The 25432-nt window shown below is 37.7% G+C and overlaps 2 protein-coding genes across 2 annotated transcripts in view; both read right to left on the minus strand.

Moving 5' to 3' along the window:
• Positions 1–2019: 2019 nt before the first annotated feature.
• CAMLG (calcium modulating ligand) lies at positions 2020–12110 on the minus strand. The gene is made up of 4 exons (XM_081135159.1): positions 11725–12110; positions 9757–10217; positions 8088–8153; positions 2020–3893 (listed from the first exon to the last, which is right to left on the minus strand). Exons 1-4 carry the CDS (start codon positions 11894–11896, stop codon positions 3702–3704), a joined length of 891 nt encoding a protein of 296 aa, XP_080991285.1. The 5' UTR covers positions 11897–12110; the 3' UTR covers positions 2020–3701.
• A 4421-nt stretch (positions 12111–16531) lies between these two features.
• Positions 16532–25432, minus strand: part of SEC24A (SEC24 homolog A, COPII coat complex component) — a 70878-nt gene continuing 61977 nt past the window's right edge. Inside the window, exons 20-23 of the mRNA XM_081134141.1 lie at positions 23593–23697; positions 22528–22620; positions 19705–19808; positions 16532–19437 (exon numbers count right to left, since the gene is read on the minus strand). Of these exons, the coding sequence (XP_080990267.1) occupies positions 19323–19437; positions 19705–19808; positions 22528–22620; positions 23593–23697 (417 nt within the window). The 3' untranslated portion in view covers positions 16532–19322. The remainder of the gene's footprint in view (positions 19438–19704; positions 19809–22527; positions 22621–23592; positions 23698–25432) is intronic.

Here is a 25432-nt window from a genome sequence, read left to right on the forward strand (position 1 = left end):
GTTACTGTATGTAAATTTTAGTTCAATACATTTGATTTTTAGAAAAAAGCAACCGAGTTAAATCTCCAGGGTAAGTTTAGCTCTTCCTCTGTGACTTGCTACCCACCTGTAGCTACAGTGCAGTAGGTCCCAAGGGTAAGGAAGGCCTGAGCTAATATGTAACAGAATGGATACCAAGTTGGGTCAGGTATCAGAGCCACCATAAATTGTTTCTGGGCTGAAGGAAAGGCATGTGGGTTTCAGTCTAAAAGAAATAGGAAAACACCAGTGACGAACAGTGGAGATACTGAGATACTGAGGTGATCAAATTCTAGATACATTCCAGAAGCATCTCTCTGAACACTAATTGTTAAATTGTGTGTAAACTGTGAGGGAAAGGTCAAAATAAAGATGCTTCCTCATTTTGAACAGAACCATGGATTGCGACAAATTTGTGGAGATGAGAAAATTTGGTGGGGAAAAGAGAGAAAGTCAGTGGTTTTGTTTCAGTGATGTAATGTTAGAGGTGCCTACTATAGGTATCCAGGAGATAATGGCTACATGAGGGGATATGTGAGCCTGGAGTTCAAGGTAGAAATAGAGATTGGAGAGACAAGGGTCATAAACATTTTTATAGAATGTATAATAGTACATGGTATTTGAAGCAATGGAACTGGATGAGGCCATGCAAAAGTTAATGTTACAACTTAAACAGATTTTTAAATCACGTTTCTTGATTTTTAGTGAAAAAACTGAGACTTGGGAAACAAATTTAATCCCAGATCACCAATCTTTTTGGAATCTAAGCTGGACCAGAATCCAGGCATCTGATATCTGACCAGAACTCTAACTCCCCTTTAACACATTGAAGTGACCATCCTGACTGGCTTTTTACGCCCGTAGTATATTTATGCTAAGTTCACAGTACTTCTGTGTCCCAGAAGTAGCAACGTTTAACTATTAGCACAGGTGAAAGTAGTATAGGCACACCTCCTTTTATTATGCTTTGCTTTAATGTGCTTTACACTGTTTTTTACAAATTGAAGGCTTGTGGCCGCACTGTGTCAATCAAATCTATTGGTGCCATTTTCCAACAGCCTCAGATGATGCTTTGCAGTTTTCAGTTTTTTGTTGTTTTTTTTTTTGGTCTTCTCCTCCTTTGGACTCAAACTGAAACATTGGCTCCTCTTGGGTCTCCCACCTGCTGGCTTTCAGACTGGAACTTATACCACCAGCTCTCCTGAGTCTCTTGCTGGATTTCCCAGCTCCATAATTTCAGGAGCTAATATGTATCATCTACCTAAAGTAAATGTTTATTTTTGCCCTGGCTGACCTGGCTCAGTGGTGTGTCTGCCCACATGCCAAAGGGTTATGGGTTCGATTCCTAGTCAAGGGCACATTTCTGGGTTGCAGGTTCTATCCCTGGCAGGTGTGCGGGAGGCAACCAATCGACGTGTCTCTCCCCCCCCCCTCCTTTCCACTCCCCAAAAAAATCAATGGGGGAAAAAATAAGTAGCCTCCAGTGAGGATTAACAAAAAATTACTAAAAGTTTGTTTTTATATGTCAATAGTGTGAACCAATGGTTATTGGTGCCAATTTAATGCCAACAGGAATCCTCAATTTGGCATGCAATGAAGGAAATTTTATTTAGTGCCAACCAGTCAATGGTAATCCAGCATGGCTGTGGAAACAGCACTGCTGTGGAACAGCTCAATAGTGCTACAGTGCTGCACGGATGTGAGGCTGCTCTGGGGACAGCGCCCTCTTCGCTAGGCAGCTCCACTCCGCGATGGTCCTCTGCTCTGCCCTGCTCTGCACCAGTCTGTACTGCTCTGTGCCGTCTGCTCTGGTGAGACATTGGTGTTTAAGCTCCAGCTGGAAAAACAGTCTTCAGTCTTCGGTGGAAAGTGCACTCCTATAAAGTATTTTTAAATTAGGGTATGTACAGTGTTTTTTAGACAATGATATTGCACATTTAATAATCCACAATGCAATCATAACTTTTATGTGCACTGGGAAATCAAAAAATTCTTGTAACGTGCTTTATAAATATTCACTTTATTGTGGTAGTCTGGAACCAAACAAGCAGTATCTCCAAGGTAGGCTTGTAATTACAGTCCACTGTATCTCCAGTACATTACTTTTAACAAACTGCCCTGGTTTCCAAAGCAGATGTTGATTCTAATTAACCCAGTTCCGAGTATCTCATAACTCCCCTGCTGTTTTTAGTACCAACTGTGATGCACACATGTCCATTTACACAACTAATCTAAAAAGCTACTGATCAAAGATGTCACCTCTCAACCACCATCCTAATCAATCTAGTTTTAACCCATATACATATCAAGTCCCTGAAATTTCCAAATGGGGCCTTTTTGTTTTTAAGAAACAAAAGAAGTGCCTAGCTGGCGTGGCTCAGCGGTTGAACATCGACCTAGGATCTGGGAGATCACGGTTCGATTCCTGGTCAGGGCACATGCCCGAGTTGTGGGCTCGATCCCCAGCAGGGGGCATGCAGGAGGCAGCCGATCAATAACTCTCTCATCACTGATGTTCCTCTCTCTCTCTTCCTCTCTAAAATCAACTATATATATATATAAAGAAGTAAACATGTCTAATTGAAGACTACTAGTGTCTTCCCAGAGACTGGGGGGGACATGACAAACCAAGATGCTTTCCAATTGTGTAGACACTAGATTCATTATAAAATCCAGAAAAAAATGTGTGCCTATAATCTTATCCTAAGTCATAGAACTAGATTTAAATTATTATACTTATTCTACACTATTCTGGTTCAAAATAAAGTGACAAAAAATGAAAATTTCCAATTCTGAGATGGGTAATAAAAAAATTTTCATTAATAAAAAATAATATAAAGATTTTATAAATACCTTCTAATTTCACATGTATGAATCTTTATGTTGTTGTTAATCCACACCTAAGGATATTTTTTTCATTGATTTTTTAGAGAGTGGAAGGAAAGGAGGGAGGGGCAGAGAGACACACATCAATTGGTTGCCTCCATCATGCACCCTGATCAGGGCCAGCAATCGAACCTGCAACCCAGAAATGTGCCCTTGACTGGGAATCAAACCCAAGACCCTTTGGTGCTCGGGACGATGCTCGAACCACTGAAACACACTTGCCAGGGCTCACATGTATGAATCTTAATCCATTCTCCCATTACAATATTTGTACTGGAGTAAGAATTAAGACACCAGCTCAACAAGAAAAGATAATTAGCTACCTTATTTGGTCCTTATAAATTAAAATGTGCAGATTTAACATTAGACAATTCAGTTTCTTTCATTTTATTTTTAAGATGGCTCCACTTCTCAGGACAGAACAACACAAATACAAGATGCAGTCCCCAATTACAAGGGGCTGGCTGAGACCATGTTCCTCTGCTCCCTCAAAGCACTAGCTCAGCCCCCCAAAGAAGAATTACAAATCTGAGCAGTTAGGGAAAGGTGTACGCTAGGGATTAAACAAGAAGAATCAGTTAATGACACTGGTGGCCTATTTTTCACATCAGTATTAATACAAACTCAACCCTTTAAATCAGAGGACCTGCCATTCCATTCCTAATCAAGTAGCTTTACAATCCTTACAAAGTAAAAGAATTACATAAAGGTGTAAACTGATTTGCCTCCTTTGGGACACTGAAATATAGAAGAGAAACTGGTTTTCTGCAAGCTTCTCCTTCTGAGTTCTGCAGTCTTCACGGTACTTCAGAGCTCCAATATTCAAGCAGTTCATGACAAAAGATAAAAGTGAAAAAGTAGACACAGAGATCTGTGAAAACTTCGCCCATTTTGCTGTAGGTATCCATTGATCGATTTATCACTTCGGCAGGAATTCCAGATAATAGAAGTGCTGCTGTTAGTACTGTGGTCTTTATCTTCTTTTCACCCTACACACAGAAAGACAAATAAATCTTACAGCTTTCAGAAGACAGCTTAAACTCTATAAAAACGTTATCAGTGTTATTTTTGCCTGATTTCAAAACTGTTAATGGAGTTTCAAAATATCGATCAATAATATATCAAAGAACATTTACTGAGCATATACTATGTAAAGCAGTAAACTGCTAAGCAGTAAAGAGAAAGATACCATTCTTGCTATCAAAAGTTAAAAAAATATAGGACATAAATAAGTGCTAAATGAATGACATGGGCCCGGCCGGCATGGCTCAGCCGTTGAGCGTCAACTATGATATTGGGGTTCGATTAGGCGTTGGGGGCACATGCCAAGGTTGCGGGCTCAATTCCCAGTGGGGAGCCTGAAGGAGGCAGCTGATCAATGACTCTCTCATCACTGATGTTTCTCTCTCTCTCTCTCTTCCTCTCTGAAATCAATAAGGACATTAAAAAAATAATAAATGAATGAAATGGATGATGTGTGTCACAGTGGATCAAAGGAGATAGAAATCACTCCAGGGTTTTATATATAAATAAAGCACAGGATTTCAGGAAAAAGGGGAATTAAAAACAGGCATTCAAGAATAAGCAAGATTTAGATGGACAGAAGTAGAAATCTTATTGAAAGGTAAGTCTCATGACAACAAAAGTCAGAAAAGTGACAGGTGTACTGGAAGACAGTGAGTAATTTTGTAACAGAATCATAGGAACATTCTTTAGAGTCCTAATTATCATGCAAAGCAACTCACACTTGATAATACATGCAATTGGATATCACCAAACATTTATTTCCTAATATAACTTTCTAGTTTCATTTTTTAAGAGATTCAAGGCTGAATTTTCATTTAATTTACTGATTTGATATCACCAAATCCAGTCACATGATTCAAAAATTTTAATAATATAAATAGCTATAGTTACCCAAGAGAAATCAAAGCCTATGTCCATAAAAAGAATCATGCAAGAAAATTATTAACTGCTTTAGTCATAATAACCAAAAACTGGAAACAAACAAGAAGACTATCAACAGATTAGACAAATAAATGGGTATATTTATACAATAGAGTATTAGTCAAAAAAGGGGGGAAATAAATTAATATATTCAATAACATGGATTACCAAAAATACTACGCAGAATAAAAGAAGCCTTGTACAAAAATGTATGTACAGGAATGATTCCATTTATATGAAGTACTAAAACACAAAAAAGTAATCTATGGTGGGAAAAAGAAAATTTTGACCTTCAAAGTGTAGGGGCTGGGACTGAGGCTGCCTGGGAAGGGGCACAATGGAATTTCCTGATAGTAATGTTCTAAACCTTGAAAGAATTTGGGTTCCGCAGGCTGTCAAAACTCATTAAGTGGTACGCTAAAGACTTGAGCAAATCACTGTATGAACACTTTACCATAAAGAAAAGAGCTAGCTGGTGTGGTTCAGTGGCTGAGTGTCAACCCATGAACCAGGAGGTCACAGTTCAATTCCCGGTCAGGGCATGTGCCTGGTTCAGGCTCAATCCCTGGTGGGGGCCGTGCAGGAGGCAGCCCATGGATGACTCTCTCATCATTGATGTTTTTATCTCTCTCTCCCTCTCCCTTCCTCTGAAATCAATAAAAACATATTTTAAAAAAAAGGTTGCCAGTTCAATTCCAGGTCAGGGCACATACCTGGGTTGCACGTTCAATCCCTGGTCAGGCACAGAAGGCAACCAATTGATGTTCTCGTTCTCTCTCTCTCTCCCTCCCTCTCTCTTTCTCTTTCCCTCTCTCTCTCTCTCTCTCCTTTCCTTTCTAAGCATGTCCTTGGATGAGGATTGAAAAAAAAGAAATGAGACCAGTTGCTGTGGCTCAGTGGATTGAGCGTCATCCCAGGCACCAGGTCACCAGTTCCATTCTCATTCAGGGCACATGCCCCGGTTATGGGCTCAGTTCCCAGTAGGGGGCGTGCAGGAGGCAGCTGATCAATGTTTATCTCCCTCTCCCTTCCTCTTGATCTAAAAAAATCAATTAAAACATATTTTAAAAAAAAGAAAGAAAAAGAACCATCAACAAACACTAAATTGTAATGATATGTAAGCTGAAATGTACAGGGCTAAAGTATATTGATGTTGCAACAGCATGGATGGACCTGGAGATTACACTAAGTGAAATAAGCCAGTCAGACAAAGACAAATACCGTATGATTTCACTTATAGGTGGAATCTAATGAATAAAACTAACAAAATAGAATCAGAGTCATGGATACATGATGACAGATGTCAGAGGGGAGGTGGATGGGGCGGGCAGGATGAAAAAAGGTAAAGAGATTAGCCAAAGAACATGTATGCATAACCCATGGACGCAGACAACAGTGTGGTGATGGCAAGAGGGGGCGGGGTGGAGGTAGGCAAAGAGGGAGAGAATAGGGAACATCTGTAATGTCAACAATAAAAATAAATATGTTTTTAAAACTGGATAGAAAACTGGATAAATATAATGAAATCTTAATTATAGGATCTAGCTCATAAGCATAAATGGGTGTTACCTGCACAATTCTTTCAACTTTTCTGAGTATTTAAAAAATGTTAAAACAAAATGACTTTTTATTTTTAATTTTATTTACTTTTTTAAAGACAGAGAGACTCTTTTTTTATTTGAGAGGAAGAGGAAGGGAGAGAGTGAGTGAGAGAAACATTGATGTGAGAGAGAAACATCGATAAGTTGCCTCTGACATGCGCCCAACTGGGGATCAAACCTGAAACCTGGGTATGTGATCTGACAGGGAATCAAACTCACCACTTTTTGTAGTATGGGACAATGCTCCAACCAACTGAGCCACACGAGACAGGGCTGTTTTTTAATTTAGTGATTTTGTCAAGGAGAGAAAAACACTGATTTGTTGTTCCACTTATTTATGCAGTCATCGGTTGATTCTTGTATGTGCCCTGACTGGGGACTGAACCCCGAAACCTTGGCATATTGGGATGACGTTCCAACCAACTGAGCTACCTGGCCAGGGCTCTACCAGAATTTCTTCACACATATATAAGCAAAATCAAATATCTATATTTTCTTTCCTTTTACAAAAAAGAAGTATACTGTAGATCCTATTGTGTATTTTGATTTTTTCTCTTAATATTTCTTGGCAAACTTACCATTAGCAGAACATTAAGAGCTTCTGAATGGGTAGGCCATAACTTTTTAACTAGCCACTTATTAGTAGACATTTAGGTTGTTTTCAAACTTTTGCTATTGCAAAACTACAATCAATGTTTCAAAGGTAAATTTCTAAACAAACGCTTTTATTACAATTACACTTTTAGAGCATTTGAGATTTTGCTTCCTAGCATATGTTGCCAGTTTGACTCATATAAACTCTTATAAAAATTTTAAAAAAATTAAACTTTTGAGGAACTTATTAGCTTATTAACTATACATCTGTATCATCAAAAATTTTTTAAATTAAAAATAACATTTCTTTTACTCCTTTGCGTATTTGACCTATTTGTCCCCTTAAAAATATAATGTTTCAAATCCACAAAAAACATATGAGGCCTATCAGTAGATTACAAATCACTACGCAAATAGCCAAGTAGCCATTTCTCACCAAAAACTCATTCACACAAGTAGAATTATCTTCTATGCCAGCCAAGTCAAGTCACATAAAACTATGTATATACATCTGTAGTCAAGCAGACCAGGTAAACACTGACACACTCCATGATTCTGTTCTGCAACTTTGGCCAAATATCTCTTGTAAATATCAAGCCCTTGGCATTAAAGACCAAGTGCATTATTATTAAGTGTTCATTAAGGAGCACAGTAAGATAACAGAACCTATTTTACTTTATCATAAACAAAATGTATTACTAAATCTTTACTAATTAAATTGAACACTTGATTATGCATACTACTCAAAGTCTGTCTTGAGATTTCCGCTCCCTCCAATTCATGGTGGACCAACATTTTTATAAAATATGATAAAATGTTATGGCAATGTCCAATTGCTATAAAGTGTCTAATTACTCACTTTCTGAACTTAACTCATTACAAACAGAAAAAATAGTTTGATTGGTGCTACAATCAAACTACACTTTGACTAGCACTGATTCAGACCATAAGTATGACAAATTTGTTAAAAGTTCTTAAGATTATCTAGTCATTAATCAATCTAAATATATCACCACAATTTAGAAAAAAAATGTAATTTACCTTGGGAAAATATTTGTATAGTCCCATATATGCAAGTTGTAAAGTAAGAAATGGAGCAAATATAGACTGTGAAAATAAAAGATACAATTATATATTTCCAACGTAATCATTCAAATCACAGTAAGTCAAACTAACAGCAGCTACAAATTCCAAGCAAAAAAAACTAATATTTAATTCTAGCAGTTGAAAGCAATCTTGTTTCTGCAGAAGAGTAAAGAAAATAAAGGGATTTAATTTATTATCATAAACATGTTTCTCAAGTCAACTTACACTCTTTAATGTCCCCAAAAATGTCTTCCCTCATAAAAACTTACCTTTTAAAAACCTTAAAGTATTCAGTGGTGACAGCTGTATAATACATCATGCAGTACCATCTCTCTCATCCGGAGGTAATTTACTGACAGTTTGAAAGCCCAGTACATAAAAGGCCCAGTACTCAAATTAGATGCCCATACATTCCTCAGACTTTGGGGCAAGAAATTAACTCATGTAACTACATCTCAAATGATGAGCTATTCCTACTAAAGATAAAATGGCTTGGTTATCTTGCTTCTCACACAATAAAATAAAAAAGATCAAAATAATACTTAATTTACATTTATGTCTAAAATTAAAACTATTATAAAGGGAATGAAGGAGCAAACATTATTAAATGGAAATATAGTGAGAGCAGTGAGAAATAACAGTTAAAAACCAGAAAGCCAAAAAAATTCACATAAAACGAGCACAAAAATAGCACAACTTTAAAGCATGAAAGCACAGAGCCCTTTAAGGTAAGAGAAAAAACAGCTACACATCTCACTAAATACTGAAAGTTATAATTTTTCATCAGGAAAAAGAAAAATTAAATTTTTTCAACAGATTCTCTTTAAGATTCACATAAAAGTAGATTTTTAAATACTTTTTGTGTAACAATATAAACCATAATTATCTAGAAAATTTACTTATGTGCCTAGTATTTGATATTCTTAGCATGCCAACTGAATGGAAATATCTCAAAGAGCAAGACACTAAACTATTAGAGCTATGCTATTCTTCATTCCTCCACATACTGTAAAACAAAAGGACCAACAAATCCAAACTTCTGACAGCCATTGGCACATGAAGGTATAGCAAAATGGGTGGCATTTTTATAACACTCCATCATAAAATGCTGAAATGCCTTCTGAACCATAAAAAAATGACATAATGTTCAGGACCACAGAACTGCATTTTAATGCTTAAAATTATTTGAAAAGTGGTAAAAGATATAGTATATGTAGGTACTTTACCCTTTGGGTTCAGAACGAAACTGCCTGGGTTTAATCCCAGCTGTCACTTAGTAGCTGTGTGACCTTGGGCAAATGATTTAACCTCTATGAGTCTCCATTCCCTTATCTATAAAACAAAGATTCAAAGGATACTTAGCTCATAAGGATGAGGTTAATTGAATCAATATATGTAAATCACTTAGAATGGTACCTACATGTAGAAAGAATTTAGTAATTATTACTAGGCTCTGTATTTAACCAGAATGCCTCACCCTGTAACTCAGGTGAATAGCAATTTATAACACATCTCCAAATAGCCCTGTGAATCGGGCAAATATTAAGTTAATATTGGCAATGAATACTATGGATTAAAAACATCATTATTATAACTAATTTTTATTTTCCATTATATTTCTTACCAAATATTTGCAAACAAAAGCTCTGACTCCAAGGGCAAGAAGAGCACATCCCACCAATCTAAATATTCGGAAAGAGTCAAATTCTTCTGTTGTATTTCCATCCTCTTGATTGGGTTTTTCACTAATCAGCTGTTTCCTTAGCTTCATTGCTTCTTCAAATCTGGACAGGTACTGTTCTAGGCCATGGCGAGAACCCCTCTGGACAGTGTCTGCTGTCAGGTCCCCTCTGTTCCGCTGCCGGAGCTCAAGGCTTACATCATTACTGCACTCAGGTGGTTTAACGAGAGAGTCCAGTTTGTCTCCCAAATCAGTCCCCTTTACCTCCGCCACACCACTCTGCTGGTCAGTTGTTCCCGTACTGACCGAATCACCCAGCACCACTCGCTTTGAAACTGAAGGAATCGTGAGGGAGTTCAGTTTGTCACTGTCTTGTTGCTTTGATTTTGTTTGACTTTCTTCTTCTGAGAAAAAAAATTAAGAAACCTTATGTATTACATAAAGGCAAACACATTTCAGAGTAATATTAAAAGTGGCACTGAGCTAGAACTCTGAATCTAAATTAATCCTGATTCTGCACAAAACATAAATTGGTTCCTTCCTCTAGACACTCAAAATATATCACTGAAAAAGAGCATCCCTGCAGAGAATATAATCCAAACTTTGGGGGTAAAAGGCTAGTAAGCAAATTGGGAAAGATAGGCAGGGAGAGAACAAGCTATAAAGACCAAGTTTTCATGGATAATACATACTTGGTCAAAAACAGAAAATTATTAAAGCTTTTTAAAATATGTATTTTAATATTATATTTCTGAATCCAGGGTCCAATCAGCACAGGGTGTGGCATATCCTACAGCTTCTGTTTACGTAATCCTTCTACAGTCAGGGAGCCATTAGTAGGGACTTAAGCCATTTTAGGATGCTGTTCTGGTTTAAAACAAAACAAAACATGAAGACAGATAACATTTTCAAAGCAAAAGAACAAAATATGAATGTACCTCAAGAAAGACAGTAAATGCTTTGGGAAAGAATAAACATTCTATTAATCATAAGGGAGAAATAGTTTTGTAACTATTGTTCTAGGAGGATTTGAAATAGTTCTCTTACCCTCTCTTGGTAGTTTTCAGCTGCAAGCCTACGAACTGTTAAGTTCAGAACTATACATGTTATCTACAGCCTCACCAAACAAACGTCACAAAGATGTTGCAATCAATGACTAAAGGCAACACTCAGTGGAAAGTCAGGGAACAGCAGCACATACTAGATGTTCAAGAAATATTCACATAAAATAAACAGTCACAAAAAATTTAAAGAAACTCATTGTACATGGGGAAGAAATGAGGACCTCTCCTTAGGGTTCAAGGCAGTTCCTGACATCAATCACATCAATCTCAGCACTCTAGGAGAAACCTCTCTGGTGAGGTCGCTCCAATTTTTTTGAAGACCTGTGGACGACAATGCTGAGGGCACTGACACAGACCCTAAGAGTCCCCGATCCACGCAGAAAGGACTACGGGACAGTTCAGTAAAGACAAGCTCATGGGGGCCGACAGTTATAGCAAAAGGCAAAAGAAGGTAGACTCTAGGGAAGGCGCTGTGAGGGAAAGCATTTGGCACAACAGGCAGAGCGGTCGGCCTGGGGATAAGATGTGCGCCTTTCCAGGCGCAACGGCGGGGAAGGCAGAAGGGGTCTTCTCAGGAAACTGGGCAGAGGGCACCGAGGCCGAGGGGCTCTGGAGCGAGGGCTTCGCAGCCCGCGGCGGGGGTGGGGCAATCTCTGGGCGAAGCCTCGGGGAAATTGAGAAGAGCGACTAGAAGGGAGTTAAGAAGTGAGAACTTGGGACATTACCTGAAGAGCGGGGACAGAGAGCAGGGCGTGGTCAAAAAGGTCAGCGGGGTGGAGGAGGGAAAGAAGGTTCCTGCAAACTGAAGGGGTGGGCGGGACACCGAGGGGAAAACGGAGGTTCTCACCCGCGCCGCCCCCGGGCCTGTGAAAGCCCATGATCCGGTTGATGCGCTGTTCCGAGTTCATGAGCAGCTTTCTCCGCCGCAGCTCGGCCCGTCGCTGGGAAGCCGACAGGCCTGCGCCCACCGGGGCCCCCGGCCGCTCCCCGCTGTCAGTGGCGCCGGTCACCGGCTCCATCTTCCCTTCCACAACCTGGGAGTGGCGACGGTCGAGCTGGTGGCGGCAGCGGCCGAGCAGATGACTTCAGGCCCGGCCGCAGGGCGCGCGTGCCCCTCTCACTGTAGACCCGCCCCCCAGCGCCGGGCTGGAGGCTGCGGGCCAAGCACGCGCACGGCCCGACTGGACCGGGCGGAGCCTTGCGCCGCCATCTTGAATAAGGGCAGCGCGGACTGCCCCAATTCCTCCCGCTTCGGCTCGCCTTCACCGGTCCTCCCCCCTGCCATCGGGCCTCTGTGCTGTCCACAAGGAGGAGAAAACTGGCGCCCAGCCTTACTAGCGGGAAAGGAATGGCAGTAAGAACTACACCATCCATCACAGGCTTGGTGCCAGGAAGCAAAATGGAGGTTGCAGCAGCAGGCACTTGCTCCCACTGACCTTCTGTCGCGTCGCTTACGCGAGAATGCGTAACTCTGGGAGCGACGCTTTAGGGAACGTGGCGTTTGGGATTCGTTCCTGGTGCTGATACTTCCTCCTCGACCCGTCTTGTCCCGAATACGCCTGGTTTGTGCCAGTTTTTCCTCGCGACTTTGTTCAGGACTTTCCCAGGGAAACCTTCCCAGTCCAAACCTTGCCACCCTCTCTCAATACATCCTATTCTTTATTTTAAAATAATTTTTCATTTTTTAATTACAGTTGACGTATATGCTCCAGGTGTACATAGTTATTAGGCATTTAATTTATGAAATGATCATCCCATAAATATAGCACTATTCTCTGTAGCTGCCTTTTTCTCCTTAACACTTATAACCGACTCGCAAACTAAATTTATATGCTTATTTTATTGTGTTTCTCGGTGAAGACAAGCCCCGTGTTGCGGTCAAGGCTTTAACTTCTAGAACAGTGGGAGCGCTCAGCGGACCCTGCACAGGCAATGCTGACGGCCCGCGATAGTTTTAGGGGCCCAAGAAAATGTTTTTAATTTCTTTAAAAATCAGGAAAGAAATGTAATATTAATTAATATATGACAATACATCCAGCCTGGATTATAGTCCTTATTCTAACAGCCATAATACGCAATTTTGAATATGCTTTTATGGAGGAAGGAGGCCACGAAAACAAAGTGGCCTGGAGCCTCCAGATGCAGCTTGGTGATGACCAAGCGAATGAGTAAGTGAATGAGGGAGTTCAATCCCCCCTCAACCTATGCTGGGAGGCTGCAGAGGTTGAAGCAGCCTAGTGTGCCCCCCGTTATGAAGCCAGCTGCACAATCAGGTGCAAAATCCACAAAATCCCTCTTAGGAGGTAATAAAATACTGTATTTAACTGTTAGTCATCTAACCCTGTCCCAGACAAAAAAGGAGTTTGAGAAAAAGGTGTAAAAAGCAAAATTTTTTTTAAGTCAACCATATGAGGAGCTCAAGTATAAACAACTTTGTGCCTCAAATTGCATGAAAGCTATCAACATGTCCTAGTTAATAATTTTAAAGTATTACCCCTGGCCTGTGTGACTCAGTTGGCTGAGTGTCCTCCCATGCACCAAAAAAGGTCACGAGTTCAATTCCGGTCATCAGGGCACATGCCTGGGTTGTGGGTTTGATTCTTGGTTGGCGTGTGTGTGGGATTGATGTTTCGCTCTCTTCCTCTCTCTCTAAAATCAGTAAAAATGTATTTTAAAAAATAATTTTAAAGCATTAAAAGAGGTTCTCATGCATATCTGTACAGGCCTACATCTCTGAGGCCCAGACTGTGTCCTTTGAAAATTCTACAATTGAAATGATTAAGTAGTAACAAATGTGCAAAACTTGATGAAATACAATCCTGAGGAGTCAAGGCCACATAACAGTTCCAGGATAAAAAAAATTTTTTCATTTGAAATTTTTTCTTTCATTTGAGAGAGACTGTAGAAGCCAAATGAAGAATTTGCTTCTTTGGATAGATGTGTTGGTGTATGATGGCTCATTTAGTCAAATAAGAATTAAAAGTGTCAAGGTGTCATATTACATGATTACTATTTCTGGGAAACCATTTCCCTGTGAGGTTTCTGCAGCTTATTAATTAAATTTACTAGTATTACTAGTATTATATATTCTCAGTGGAATATATGATTTTTTTGATAAAACGTGCATACTTATAATTTTTTTAAATTTTTTCTTTTTAAATATGTCTACTGATTTCAGAGAGAGGGAGAGAGAGAAACATCAATGATGAGAGTCATTAATTGGCTGCCTCCTACACCCTCCCTACTGGGAATCCAGCCCACAACCCGGGCATGTGCCCTGACCAGGAATCGAACCGCGATCTCCTGGTTCATAGGTCGATGCTCAACTGCTGAGCCACGCCGGACAGGCCATACTTACAATTCTTGTATTATTTTTAATCCTCACCAGAGATTTTTTTTTTTTCCCCATTGCTTTTCAGGAGTGGAAGGGGGAGAGAGAGAGAGAGACATCGATGTGAGAGAGACACATTGATTGACAAATGCCTCACACACTTGCCCTGACCTGGGCCAGGGATGGAGCCTGAGACCTTCAGTCTGCGGGCCAGTGCAGTAAGCACTGAGCCAAACCACATAGGGCACAATTCTTGCATTAGTTTGTATCTCCCTCATTAGAGACTTTACAAGGACAAGCCCATGCTTTTGTTTTTTAATTTACTACTTTGCCCCAAGCCTAGAACTGAGAGCACTAGATTAACTTTCCCTGAATAGTTGCAGAAATTTTTCTTTTAGAGTGTCAAAACTTGACATTTTCAGTGAGTTTTATGTATAATTTTAATTTGATCCTAGCATTGTTTAGGTAGGCATTACAGTGGTACCTCGGTTTTCTAATGTAATCTGTTCGAGAAGACCAAGTTCTGAAACATTCGAAAACTGAGGGATCAACAGCCTCAGCTGGGCCTCAGGATCTTGCCCTCAGCAACACCGTGTGGCATGTTTGACTTCCGAGGCGTGTTCAAAAACTGAAGCATTACTTCCGGGTTTAAGGCGTTCATAAACAGAAATGTTTGTCAACGGAGACGTTCGAAAACCGAGGTACCACTATATAATATAAACTGTAGATTCAAAGCTGAACAGCTTAAGTCACAAATGATAAAACCAGAATTCATTTTCTGGGATTAAATTTAGGTAGTAAATTCATGCTTGGACTCCTCTCTACTCCACACAGCAATAACATAAAACGTTTAAAATATAAAGGAGCCCAGCTGGTGTGGCTCAGTGGTTGAGCATCTACCTTTGAACCAGGAGGTCACAGTTTGATTCCCTGTCAGGGCACATGCCCTAGGTTTTGGGTTTCAGGCTTGATCCGCAGTAGGGGGCGTGCAGGAGGCAGCCCATCAGTGACTCTTTCTGATCATTGATGTTTCTATCTCTCCCTCTCCCTTCCTCTCTCTGAAATCAATAAAAACATTAAAAAATATATACATATATAAAGAAGAAGGAAAAATAGCTAGACTCAAAAACAAGAGAAACATCTCAGCAGTTCAAAGTATAGGAAACAAAGCATTGCAGAGCTGAAGTTGGGTGTTTGCTGGGCTGCAGGTCCAGAAGCAAGCAATGGTAGCACATTCTATGGGTAGGAGGCACTGAAAGTGCTCCACATGACACAGGGACAAAGAGGCAAAAACTGCTTGAGGTCTGCCGTCCTCCAAAAATACTCAAAAGTCATTTGCTATCGACTCTCATAGCCTTGGACTTCAACCTTCTTTTCTTTTTTTTAATATATCTTTATTGATTTCAGAGAGAGGGAGAGAGAGAGAAACATCAATGAGAGAGGGTCATTGATCAGTTGCCTCCTGCACGCCCCTGATTGGGGACCCAGCCCGCAACCCGGGCATGTGCCCTGACTGGGAATCAAACCACGATCTCCTGGATCCTAGGTCGATGCTGAACTGCTGAGTCATGCTCGGCTGGGCTGGACTTCAACTTTCTAAGTAAGGAGGCAGAAGAAAGGGCAAACAACTGCACACTGTTGGTGACTGGAATGATGACATCCCCAAATCACTATGGGATAGGAGCTCTAAACCACCACCATAAGCCCTATGCAACTAGAAAAAAAACAGGGAGAGGGAAAGTATGGGCAGAGTGAGATAAGGTAAAGCAAAAATAAAAACCCTCCATTCAAATGAGCCTACAAACCCAAATTCTAACAAACATGAAGATATTTTAAAATAGTTTTATATGTCAATTATACCTCAATTAAAAATACATAAAGTAGCTGAGGATTTTCCAGAACTGAAGATAGTCAAGGATCTTTGGATTAAAGTGTGCTCTGAAAACCAAGCATAATAAATAATAAACTCAGAGTAGTGAAACTATAGATTATTAAGAATAAAAAAAAAATCTTAAAAGCTAACATTATCCTCAAATAAACAACAAGTAGGCAGCCTATCAGTAACAAAAGGGTCCAGAAGTCAGTGGAGTAGTACCTGAAACATATTTAGAATAGGGGGAAAAAAACACCTTTCAATTTAGAGCTTGAAGTCTAGCTGTACTTAAGGAGTGAGCATCAAGAATTCAGTTTATAACCTCCCAGACAGTAACTTAGATTGAAAGCACCTTCAGCAATAGTTTTCTACTAGTGTGGATACACAACAGAGCACTGCTCAGTGATTGGCAAATTATTCATATTACTTTCAATAACTAGTCACTATATGTCAGCTCTTTCAATTAACTTTATTGAATAGCCAAATTGATTAAATTAGCACAGTTCAAACGATTGCATGGGTTACAAATGACTTTTTTTTTTACAGGAATAAAACAGTGAAAATTACAAACTGTAAAAAGGAAGACAAATCTTGTCTCTAACATTTCGAGAAGCAAGATTTAACACAGCACATTGAAGATCCATACTTGAATTTGAGAACAAGAATTTAATGTTACAATATTATACACTACTTTACAAAATTAAAATTTCTATATAAGGATTATATTTGTAATAGTTAACAAAATCTTGAAATCACATTTGGTGGTCCCCTAGATAATAATAGCTGTTATGCATCTTTGATTAGAAGAAATAAATCTTTTATTTGAATTATTGTAAAACAGTCTATTAGACAATACATTACATTAAATTAAAATAATGAAATATATGCAAACTAAAATAAATGGTACAGCTTGAGTGAATATTAATATGTCAGACTTACAGAAATGTTATTTTAAAAATCCTAGAAATTAGAAAAATAGAGTACTTTTTTATGGTAGAATTGCCATGCTCAGATTTAAATACCAAGATTGCCCTTGTCTGTTATTTTAGTAGTTGTAGATCTGTAGAAAATTCAAGGATCTTTCATAATTTACAACTACGATAAAAAAAATATGGCATAGTGTAAATATTAGTTGCTTTACATAAAAAAGTAATACAAGATGAGATAAGTGCCCTACTGCAAAAAAAAAAATCAAACTAAAAAACACATTCCATACTGCAAAAAATAATTGCTTAATATCAATATCTCCAAAAGGTTCATTCATTCCATCATTATCCAGAGAACAAATACTGTGAATCCTAACTAAAGTTATGTTTTTTATGACCTGGCTATTATAAAATTGTTCTAGATTGCACATTTTACACATCTAAAATAAATTTTAAAAGTAAATTTGTGAAATATACTAACAAAGCATGTAGTAATAACAACCATACTCACTTAGGGATGAAGTGAGGCACGAGAAAGATTATTGTCCCTAGAGCACAAACTTTTCCCTCCGTAAGATTCTTGACTACAATTAAGAAAGGACTTACAAATATCAACATTTAAAATTCACATTAAGAAGAGAATTTTAGTTAAGAAACATCAGTGCATAATGACTCAGTTTCTTTAAAAGAGGGAAAAATATAAATTTATTTTAATTTGCTACACTTTGAAAATTGCTTCCTCATAAATGAAGCAGCTTTCAAGAATATTTCCAGTTCAATTACCACTTGCATACTGAAAATAAACTGTAACACTGCTTAAGGGAGATGGTATCTTTATAAAACATAAACGATCATTCTCATCTGGCTGATAAACAGTAGTGTATATTCTAGTGGGACTTGCTTCTTCCCTATCCCAAAACAACTCAGTTAAAGTCAGCTCATGTTGCTGTAAACCTGATAGTTATTATTTCATTGGTGATCATATGAGACCAAGATTGTAAACACATTTTTCTAACCCATGAAAACAAAGAAACAAAAATCTTTTCATCAAGTATTACACATGAACATCTTTAAGAAGTTCATACAAAACAAGATGAAACTGGGCCAAACTCTTTTAAGAAATTCTATCACAGCACTTTAAATATACAGATGTATAATTTACCTATTTGTAAACAAAATTCACTTAATGGTTTTGACTATAATATTTCTCAGGCTGAATCAAAAAAGCAGTCTCTTGAGCATGTTCAGAAATCAAGTTTCTTTCATAACTTCAATATACTGGATATTTGTAATCTTAATATCCATAAAATCAAACAGCAGCAGTCATGCTTTAATAAGTTTTACTATCCAAGAATAAACATCTTATAAGCGGCTTTCAATTTAACTATTAAGCTGCTTAGAAAAATGTTACTGATGCATTTGAGACAGCATTTAAGAAAACTTTAATTTCTTTCATTCATACTCATTTCACCAATATAACAGTTTTATTACATATCATAGAGCAAACAAAACCCATTCAAAGGGTCAAGCTAAGGTTTCTCATCTCCCTATTATCACTGCCAGTCCTAACATATATAATGAAACAGCTCAGATTCTTTTCACTGCTGAAGATACTGTGTCCAAGTCTTTTGCAGTCAATCAGAAAATGACTTAGTTTTCATCTCAAATGAAGGTGACTTTGTTCAAGTATAGAGAATACTGACAGATTTTAAAGCTTGACTGTTATTTTTTATTCTTCTTTTCATGCTAGACTAGAGTTAGTTTACTCTAGTTTTAGTATAGTTAAAAAACAGGTATGGGAGAATGGATTCTAGTTTTTCTATATACTATTTACTTCTGACATTTTAAAATTTTATTTTAGAAAGATCATTATCAATGGATTTATAACTTCCCTGCAACACCTAGTCTTGTGAGGTTTCAAATGTAGCAGCCAAAAATTCAGGAGAAAAAAAAAAAAGAGAAATATACAATTGGAACACAGAAGTCTTTATTTTACAAAATGAACTTTGCCTCTGCAATATTGTCTCATCTTATTTCAATCCATAACAACTCAAACATAATTGGCAGCAAAGAAAAAAGATGTCTAATCATATGTAGATATATTTTGATTTGAAAAATACAGTATTTCAGAGTTGCATGTTTGATTCTCTGCTGTGGTCCTTTATTTGCTATAGTTTGTTGAAATCACAGTGAGAACATACAGTCATCACATCAGTCCACAAACCTAATAGAAAAGGAAGGTATTACATATTCTCGGGTATTCTGCATTATTGTGACTTTCCTTGGAAATAACTAAGTCAAATATCTTCATTTGTTCATTTATTCACTTGCTGTTGTATATGCAAGAGGAATTCATAATATGAAAATGCAGATTCTGTTCTGTCTTCTACCATGTTTTGAAGGAAATTTGCTTTCATTGGACTCTCATCCCTTAGGAATAAAAGAAAAGTATTTATATACATTAAATAAAATGTAACAGTAAAATAAACACTTGATTTGTCACAAGGCTTTTGACATACTTTTTACTAATAACTAATAGAGCATAATTTAGTAATATTTGAAAATTCTTCTTTTTCTTTTCTTTCTATATTCTAAACTGTTAACTTAAACAATAGGTCACATATATACATGACTCAAAACAAATCCTTGCAAGACCAAAGAAACTTTCACTATTAGCAAATGAAAAATTCAACTTACCTTATTATATAAAGTATTGGGAAAAATGGTCTTTGTTCTCTGAGCCAAGAGATGAAAGCTATTGTTCTGGCAGATTCTGGTGTATCAAGTTCCGGAAGGTCTGTCTATTAAACAAAAACCAACAATGTCCAACTTACTCTAATCATATCTAATGTATTATCTACAATGATTCTCCAACTTTGTCATGTACAGTAGTGCCCACTTACCCATGGGAGATACATTCCGTGACCCCAAGGTGATGCCTGAAATCACGGATACTGCTAAATCCTATGTTTTTCCTATATATACATACATATATACATATATACCTTCTCACTTAAACACTTTACAGCTTCTCTTTGGCATATCTAAATTGCCAGCATCACTGCTCTTGCGTTTTGGGGCCTTTATTAAGTAAAATAATGGGCTACTTGAACACAAGCACTCTGATACACTAATAGTTGATCTGATAACTGATATGACTGCCAAGTGACTACTGGGCAGATGGTATATACAGCGTGGCTACAATGAAAACGGGATGATTAACATCCAAGGCAATGGAGAGGGACAGTGTGGAATTTCATCATGTGACTCAGAACAACACACAATTTAAAACTTCAAAATTGTTTATTTCTGGAATTTTCTATTTAATATTTTCATACTGTGATTTACTGTGGGTAACTGTAACTGCAGAGAGCAAAATCACAGGTAAATGGGGGACTACTGTACAGGAATCACCTGGTGATCTTGCTAAACTGCAGATATTGATTTAGGAGGTCTGGGGAGGGCCTGAAATTCTGCATACTATAATTTTCTTTAAAAAAAATATATATCTATATCTATATCTATATCTATATATCTATATCTATATCTTTATTGATTTCAGAGAGAGGAAGGGAGAGGGAGAGAGAAAGATAGAAATATCAATGAGAAAGTTGGCATTGATTGGCTGCCCTCTGTACGCCCCCGACTGGGGACTGAGCCCGCCATGCCCCCGCATGTGCTCTGACCAGGAATCAACCATGATCTCCTGGATCCTACGCCGACGCTCAACTGCTGAGCCACACCCGGCCAGGCTGCATACTATAATTTTCTAGTAAGGGGTGGGCAAACTTCTTGAAGAGCCAGAGGGTAAATACTTTAGGCTTGCAGGTCATTTAGTCTCTGTTGCAACTATTCAACTCTGCCACTGTTCCACCAAAGTTGCCATAGACAATACATATGTGAATGGACATGGCTATGTTCCAATAAAGGTTTATTTACAAAAACAGGTGGCAGGCCCCCTTGGGCATAGTTTGCTGAGCCCTGATCTAAAAAAACATCCTAACTCTTCATTTTATAACATTTAGAATTAACTGATTCATTAAGGCAGTTGTCACAAATATGACAATTCCTTATCTCCTCATTAAAATGTCTAGTCATTCAGATCAGTAGTTTTACTCAAAGTCTGAAAGCTAGTGCTAATCCTAGCTATAATCCTGACATATGTTTTAAAATACAAGAATTTCCTGCCTGGCTGGTGTGTTTCAGTGGTTGAGAGTCAACCCATACAGCAAGAGGACGCTGGTTCGAATCCCAGTCAGGGCACATGCCCAGGTTGCTGGCAGATCCCCAGTAGGGGGCGTGCAGGAGGCAGCCGATGAGATGATGCTTCTCTCTCCCCCTCTTCCTTCCTCTCTCTCTAAAATAAATAAAAACAGATTTTTAAAAAAAATCTCCTAATAACTTCTATGAATGGAGTTAACCATGAATATGAAAAAAATGCTGATATAAAACACATATTCCAAAGTTGCTGACAAACTGATAGGGACTAAAAATATGACATTAAATAACACCATGCTATAATTAATTCTCACTTTTGAATTTAAAACTATCCAAATGCAACAGAGTTTAACAAATGCTTTCTCATGGATTATTTTAGTTACTCTTCCATAAGCAACATCATTCTTATTTTACACATGAGGCTGTTAGTTACTTGTCCAAGGTCACGGAGCTAGTGATAGAGAGAGTCCATTGTTACTCTCTTCAACAATCAACAGTGCCCGGCCGGGCCTGGTTCAGCGGTTGAGCATCAACCTAGGATCCAGGAGATTGTGGTTGGATTCCTGGTCAGGGCACATTCCTGGGTTGTGGGCTCGAAGCTGATCAATGACAACTCTCTCATCACTGATGTTTCAACTCTCTCTCTCCCTCTCCCTTCCTCTCTCCGAAGTCAATAAAGATATATTTTAAAAAAACAAACAAAATACAAACAAACAAAAAACAATCAATAGTAATCCAACTGACACTGATCACAAGTCATTTGCTTGTCTAACAATTAGCTTAGTTCTTACTCGAAAGCAGCAATTAAAAGAACCCTGTCAAAGAAAAATGAAATCATGTACCCCAAACACAAAAAAAGCCATAACACTAATGCCAACTGCAGCAAGCTATTTCTTTTTTGTGGGGGCTTTCCCCCCCATCAACTAAATTCATTACTTTCTCTGAAAAACTAGTATACTGTCAGACACATAAGAACAGATTATGTCATTAGGGTGATCACTTCATAAGTTATATAAATGTCTAATCACTATATTGTACACCTGAAACTAATACAATATTGTGTGTCAACTGTAATTGAAAAATTAAAAAAATGACTTAAGATAAGTCCATGATGCAAAATAACCTAAAAATTGCTTTAAAACATAAAATGAGTATTTTCATTTGGAAGAGAAACAATCTGTGGGGACATTTTCTTTTTCGGAAAATGTTTAGTATGCTATGTTTTGAAAACAGGCTATTCACGTTTTGGCCACATTTGAAATGCCCTTTAAGTCTATTATAATCGCTGTAAAACAGTCTTACCATGGCCTGTGGAATTAATGCATAGCTTTGAACTCCTAGAACTTGACTGAGAAAATTCTGTCCACAATTTTTTCCAACCCAAAGCATCAGTACCTGGGGATAGAAAGAATATCATTTTGAGATGTAGTATAAGAGTGAGCTGTTAAGGGGGAGTGGAAAAAGGTATTAGCGGGTAAAGTGGGGATAAAGGGTGATGGAAGGAGACTTGACTTGGGGTGGTAAACACACAATACAATATACAGGGTGAGGCCAAAGTAGGTTTATAGTTGTGAGTATGCAAAACACAAAGTTTATTCTTGTATTTTATTTATAAACTACTGTATTATTTTCCATAGGAACTGTAAACCTACTTTTGCCCTACCCTGTACAGATGGTGTATGGTAGAACTGTATATCCGAAAACCTATATAATTTTATAACCAATGTCACTCAAGTAAATTCAATAAAAAAAGACTGAAGTGTTGACTCACCTTTACCACTGAGTATGGTTTAAAAGACCAGAATGATTGCCCTGGCTGGTGTGGCTCAATGGTTAAAGCATCAGTCCACTCACCTAGGTCTCGGGTTCAAATCCCAGTAAAGGGCATGCACCTGGATTATGGGTTAACTCCCCGCCCCCAGAGGGGCGTGTGCAGGGGGCAATCAGTTAATGTGTCTTTCTCACATCAATGTTTCTCTCTCTCTCTCTCTCTCTCCCTCCCTCCCGTCCCTCCTTCCCTTCCATTCTCTCTGAAAAAGCAATGGAAAAAAATATCCTCAGGAGAGGATTAACAAAATAAAATAAAATAAAATAATTAAATAAATAAAAAAATAAAATAAAATATAAAAATGATTAGTAAGTTTAGTGATATTATATAACCTTCAACTGAACTAATAATAACTACTATTTACCAAGATGATACATTTTATGTTTGGTATGAAAGGATGCTATAGAGGGAGAAGGTGGCTAATATAAAAATATATAGATCAAATAGCATATAATCGGTTCAGGAAGAGTGATACTAAGGGGAATGAAGAAGGTACAGAGTATGCAGACAGAAGGATCCGAATCAGTCAGACTACTCACAGAGCCTGCATCCATGAGAAAAGCTCCATCCCTGCTCAGTTTCTCCACTGAAAGCTGAAGAATAGGCGGCTGAGGTATAGTTCGATCATTGATGTTGAGTGCTCCCTGAGGAATTAAACAAAAAATTAAAGCTTTTAGATAACAGGTGATATGGAGCCACACTTGACCAAACATTTTATTTTATTTTTTAAATATATCTTTATTGATTTCAGAGAGAGGAAAGGAGAGGGAGAGAGAGAGAGATAGAAAAATCAATGATGAGAGAGTCATTGATCGAGCCCGCAACCTGGGCATGTGCCCTGACAGGGAATTGAACCCCGATCGCCTGGATCCTAGGTCAACGCTCAACCGCTGAGCCATGCCCGGCTGGGCCAAACATTTTTTTATACAATTATTCATATTTAAATATTTAAAAAGATGAGGAAATATTTATCACTTATCAAAACAAAGCCACTGTAAAATCCCAATAAAGCCAAATTAATTTCTGATCTTAACTATTATTTTCAAAATTAATACAATAAATGCAATCAATATCCATGTATCCTGAACAGATAAATGACAGTAGTGACATAAAAATAAAGCTTGGAATTTAGTTAATAATAATGGCAGCGTGCATAGCTTGGGTCATGTGCATATCCTGAGGGAGGAATAAAAGTATAATACAAATGACATTTTAATAGTTTTTTCCAATTTGACATTTATTTATTGAAGCCAGAAATGAAAATTTTTTCATTTATACCTGAGTTTCATACTGTCATCTGCACACAGACACAAACACACCTTTAAATACTCATAACTATTCATTTGTAAGCCCTCTGGCCTTAGGATATGTGGGTAGCAGGAGAGACTATAAACCAAATACAGCCCATCAGAAATTTCCCCTAGAGGTTTTCTATTGTGGACTAAAAAAAGCGAGCCTTATGTTTCTCTGGTGGTGAAGAAGGGATGATATCAGTGGCTCTATTTTCTAGTCTTGTAGAGAAGACTGATTTAAAAGAATGAGGCAATACAGAGTCTGAATCTGGGCTAAACCAGAGACTAGCTGTACCCTAGCCTTTTCTGTGGTTTGTTTTTGGCCATATCAGTCCCCTTTCCTTCCTAAGCTTACATGCAACCAAAGAGTCCTGATAAATACACACTGATATGCTAATAGTGCTTGCTTTTTAATGTAAATATTATGAGTTTTTATTTCTTCTTCTTTCTAGTGATCTCCATATTACAGGCTTACAATAGACTGCATTTATATTTTCATGCTAATTGGCCAATTTTTTAACATGAGAAAAGGGTAGGCCCACTTAGTTGAACTTGTCAAACACACAATTAATCTTGAGTTATTATTTCTGTAATACAAACTAATAATGTTCTCAACGGTTTTCATTTGCTAAAATTACCTCAAATTTCATAAGCAATTTTTCCTTTCATATGCAAGATATTCTAAATTCTTTAAATTTTTAAAGGTTTTAACCAAAATAGTACTTCCGACATATATATCCTCACTTCATCACAATTTTGGAAAGAAAGATTATGATTTAACATTTTTGTGCTTGGGACTTTAACTCAGGTAAACTTCCAATCAAGGACAAACAATGTTACAAATTAGATAAATATATATTTCTTTAATTTAAGAACACTGTTACACTAAGCATTGACCTGGGTGTTTAGATGTTATTTTGATTCTCTGAATACTCCTTTTAGATCAACTTGGTTAAATAAATAAATCATAGGTTTCTCTGGTCAATTTGACAATCTCTTAATTTACTTAGATCTGCGCTAGAGATTTGTCTTAAGCAACTTAAATAAAGACACTATTTTCAGGAGCTCCACAAAAACCAAAATTTCT

This window comes from Miniopterus schreibersii (genome assembly GCF_964146895.1).
Source record: "Miniopterus schreibersii genome assembly, chromosome: 4".
Taxonomy (NCBI): domain Eukaryota; kingdom Metazoa; phylum Chordata; class Mammalia; order Chiroptera; family Miniopteridae; genus Miniopterus; species Miniopterus schreibersii.

Bases quoted from the DNA above. Each gene is read 5' to 3' on its own strand.
- CAMLG (XM_081135159.1), bottom strand. From the start codon at position 11,896: ATGGAGCCGGTGACCGGCGCCACTGACAGCGGGGAGCGGCCGGGGGCC. The intron at 8,154-9,756 runs GTAAGAAATATA...TTATTTTCACAG, and splicing joins CTTTTGTTTGCAAATATTTG to TCTATATTTGCTCCATTTCT. The intron at 3,894-8,087 runs GTAAATTACATT...TTCTGTGTGTAG, and splicing joins TATACAAATATTTTCCCAAG to GGTGAAAAGAAGATAAAGAC.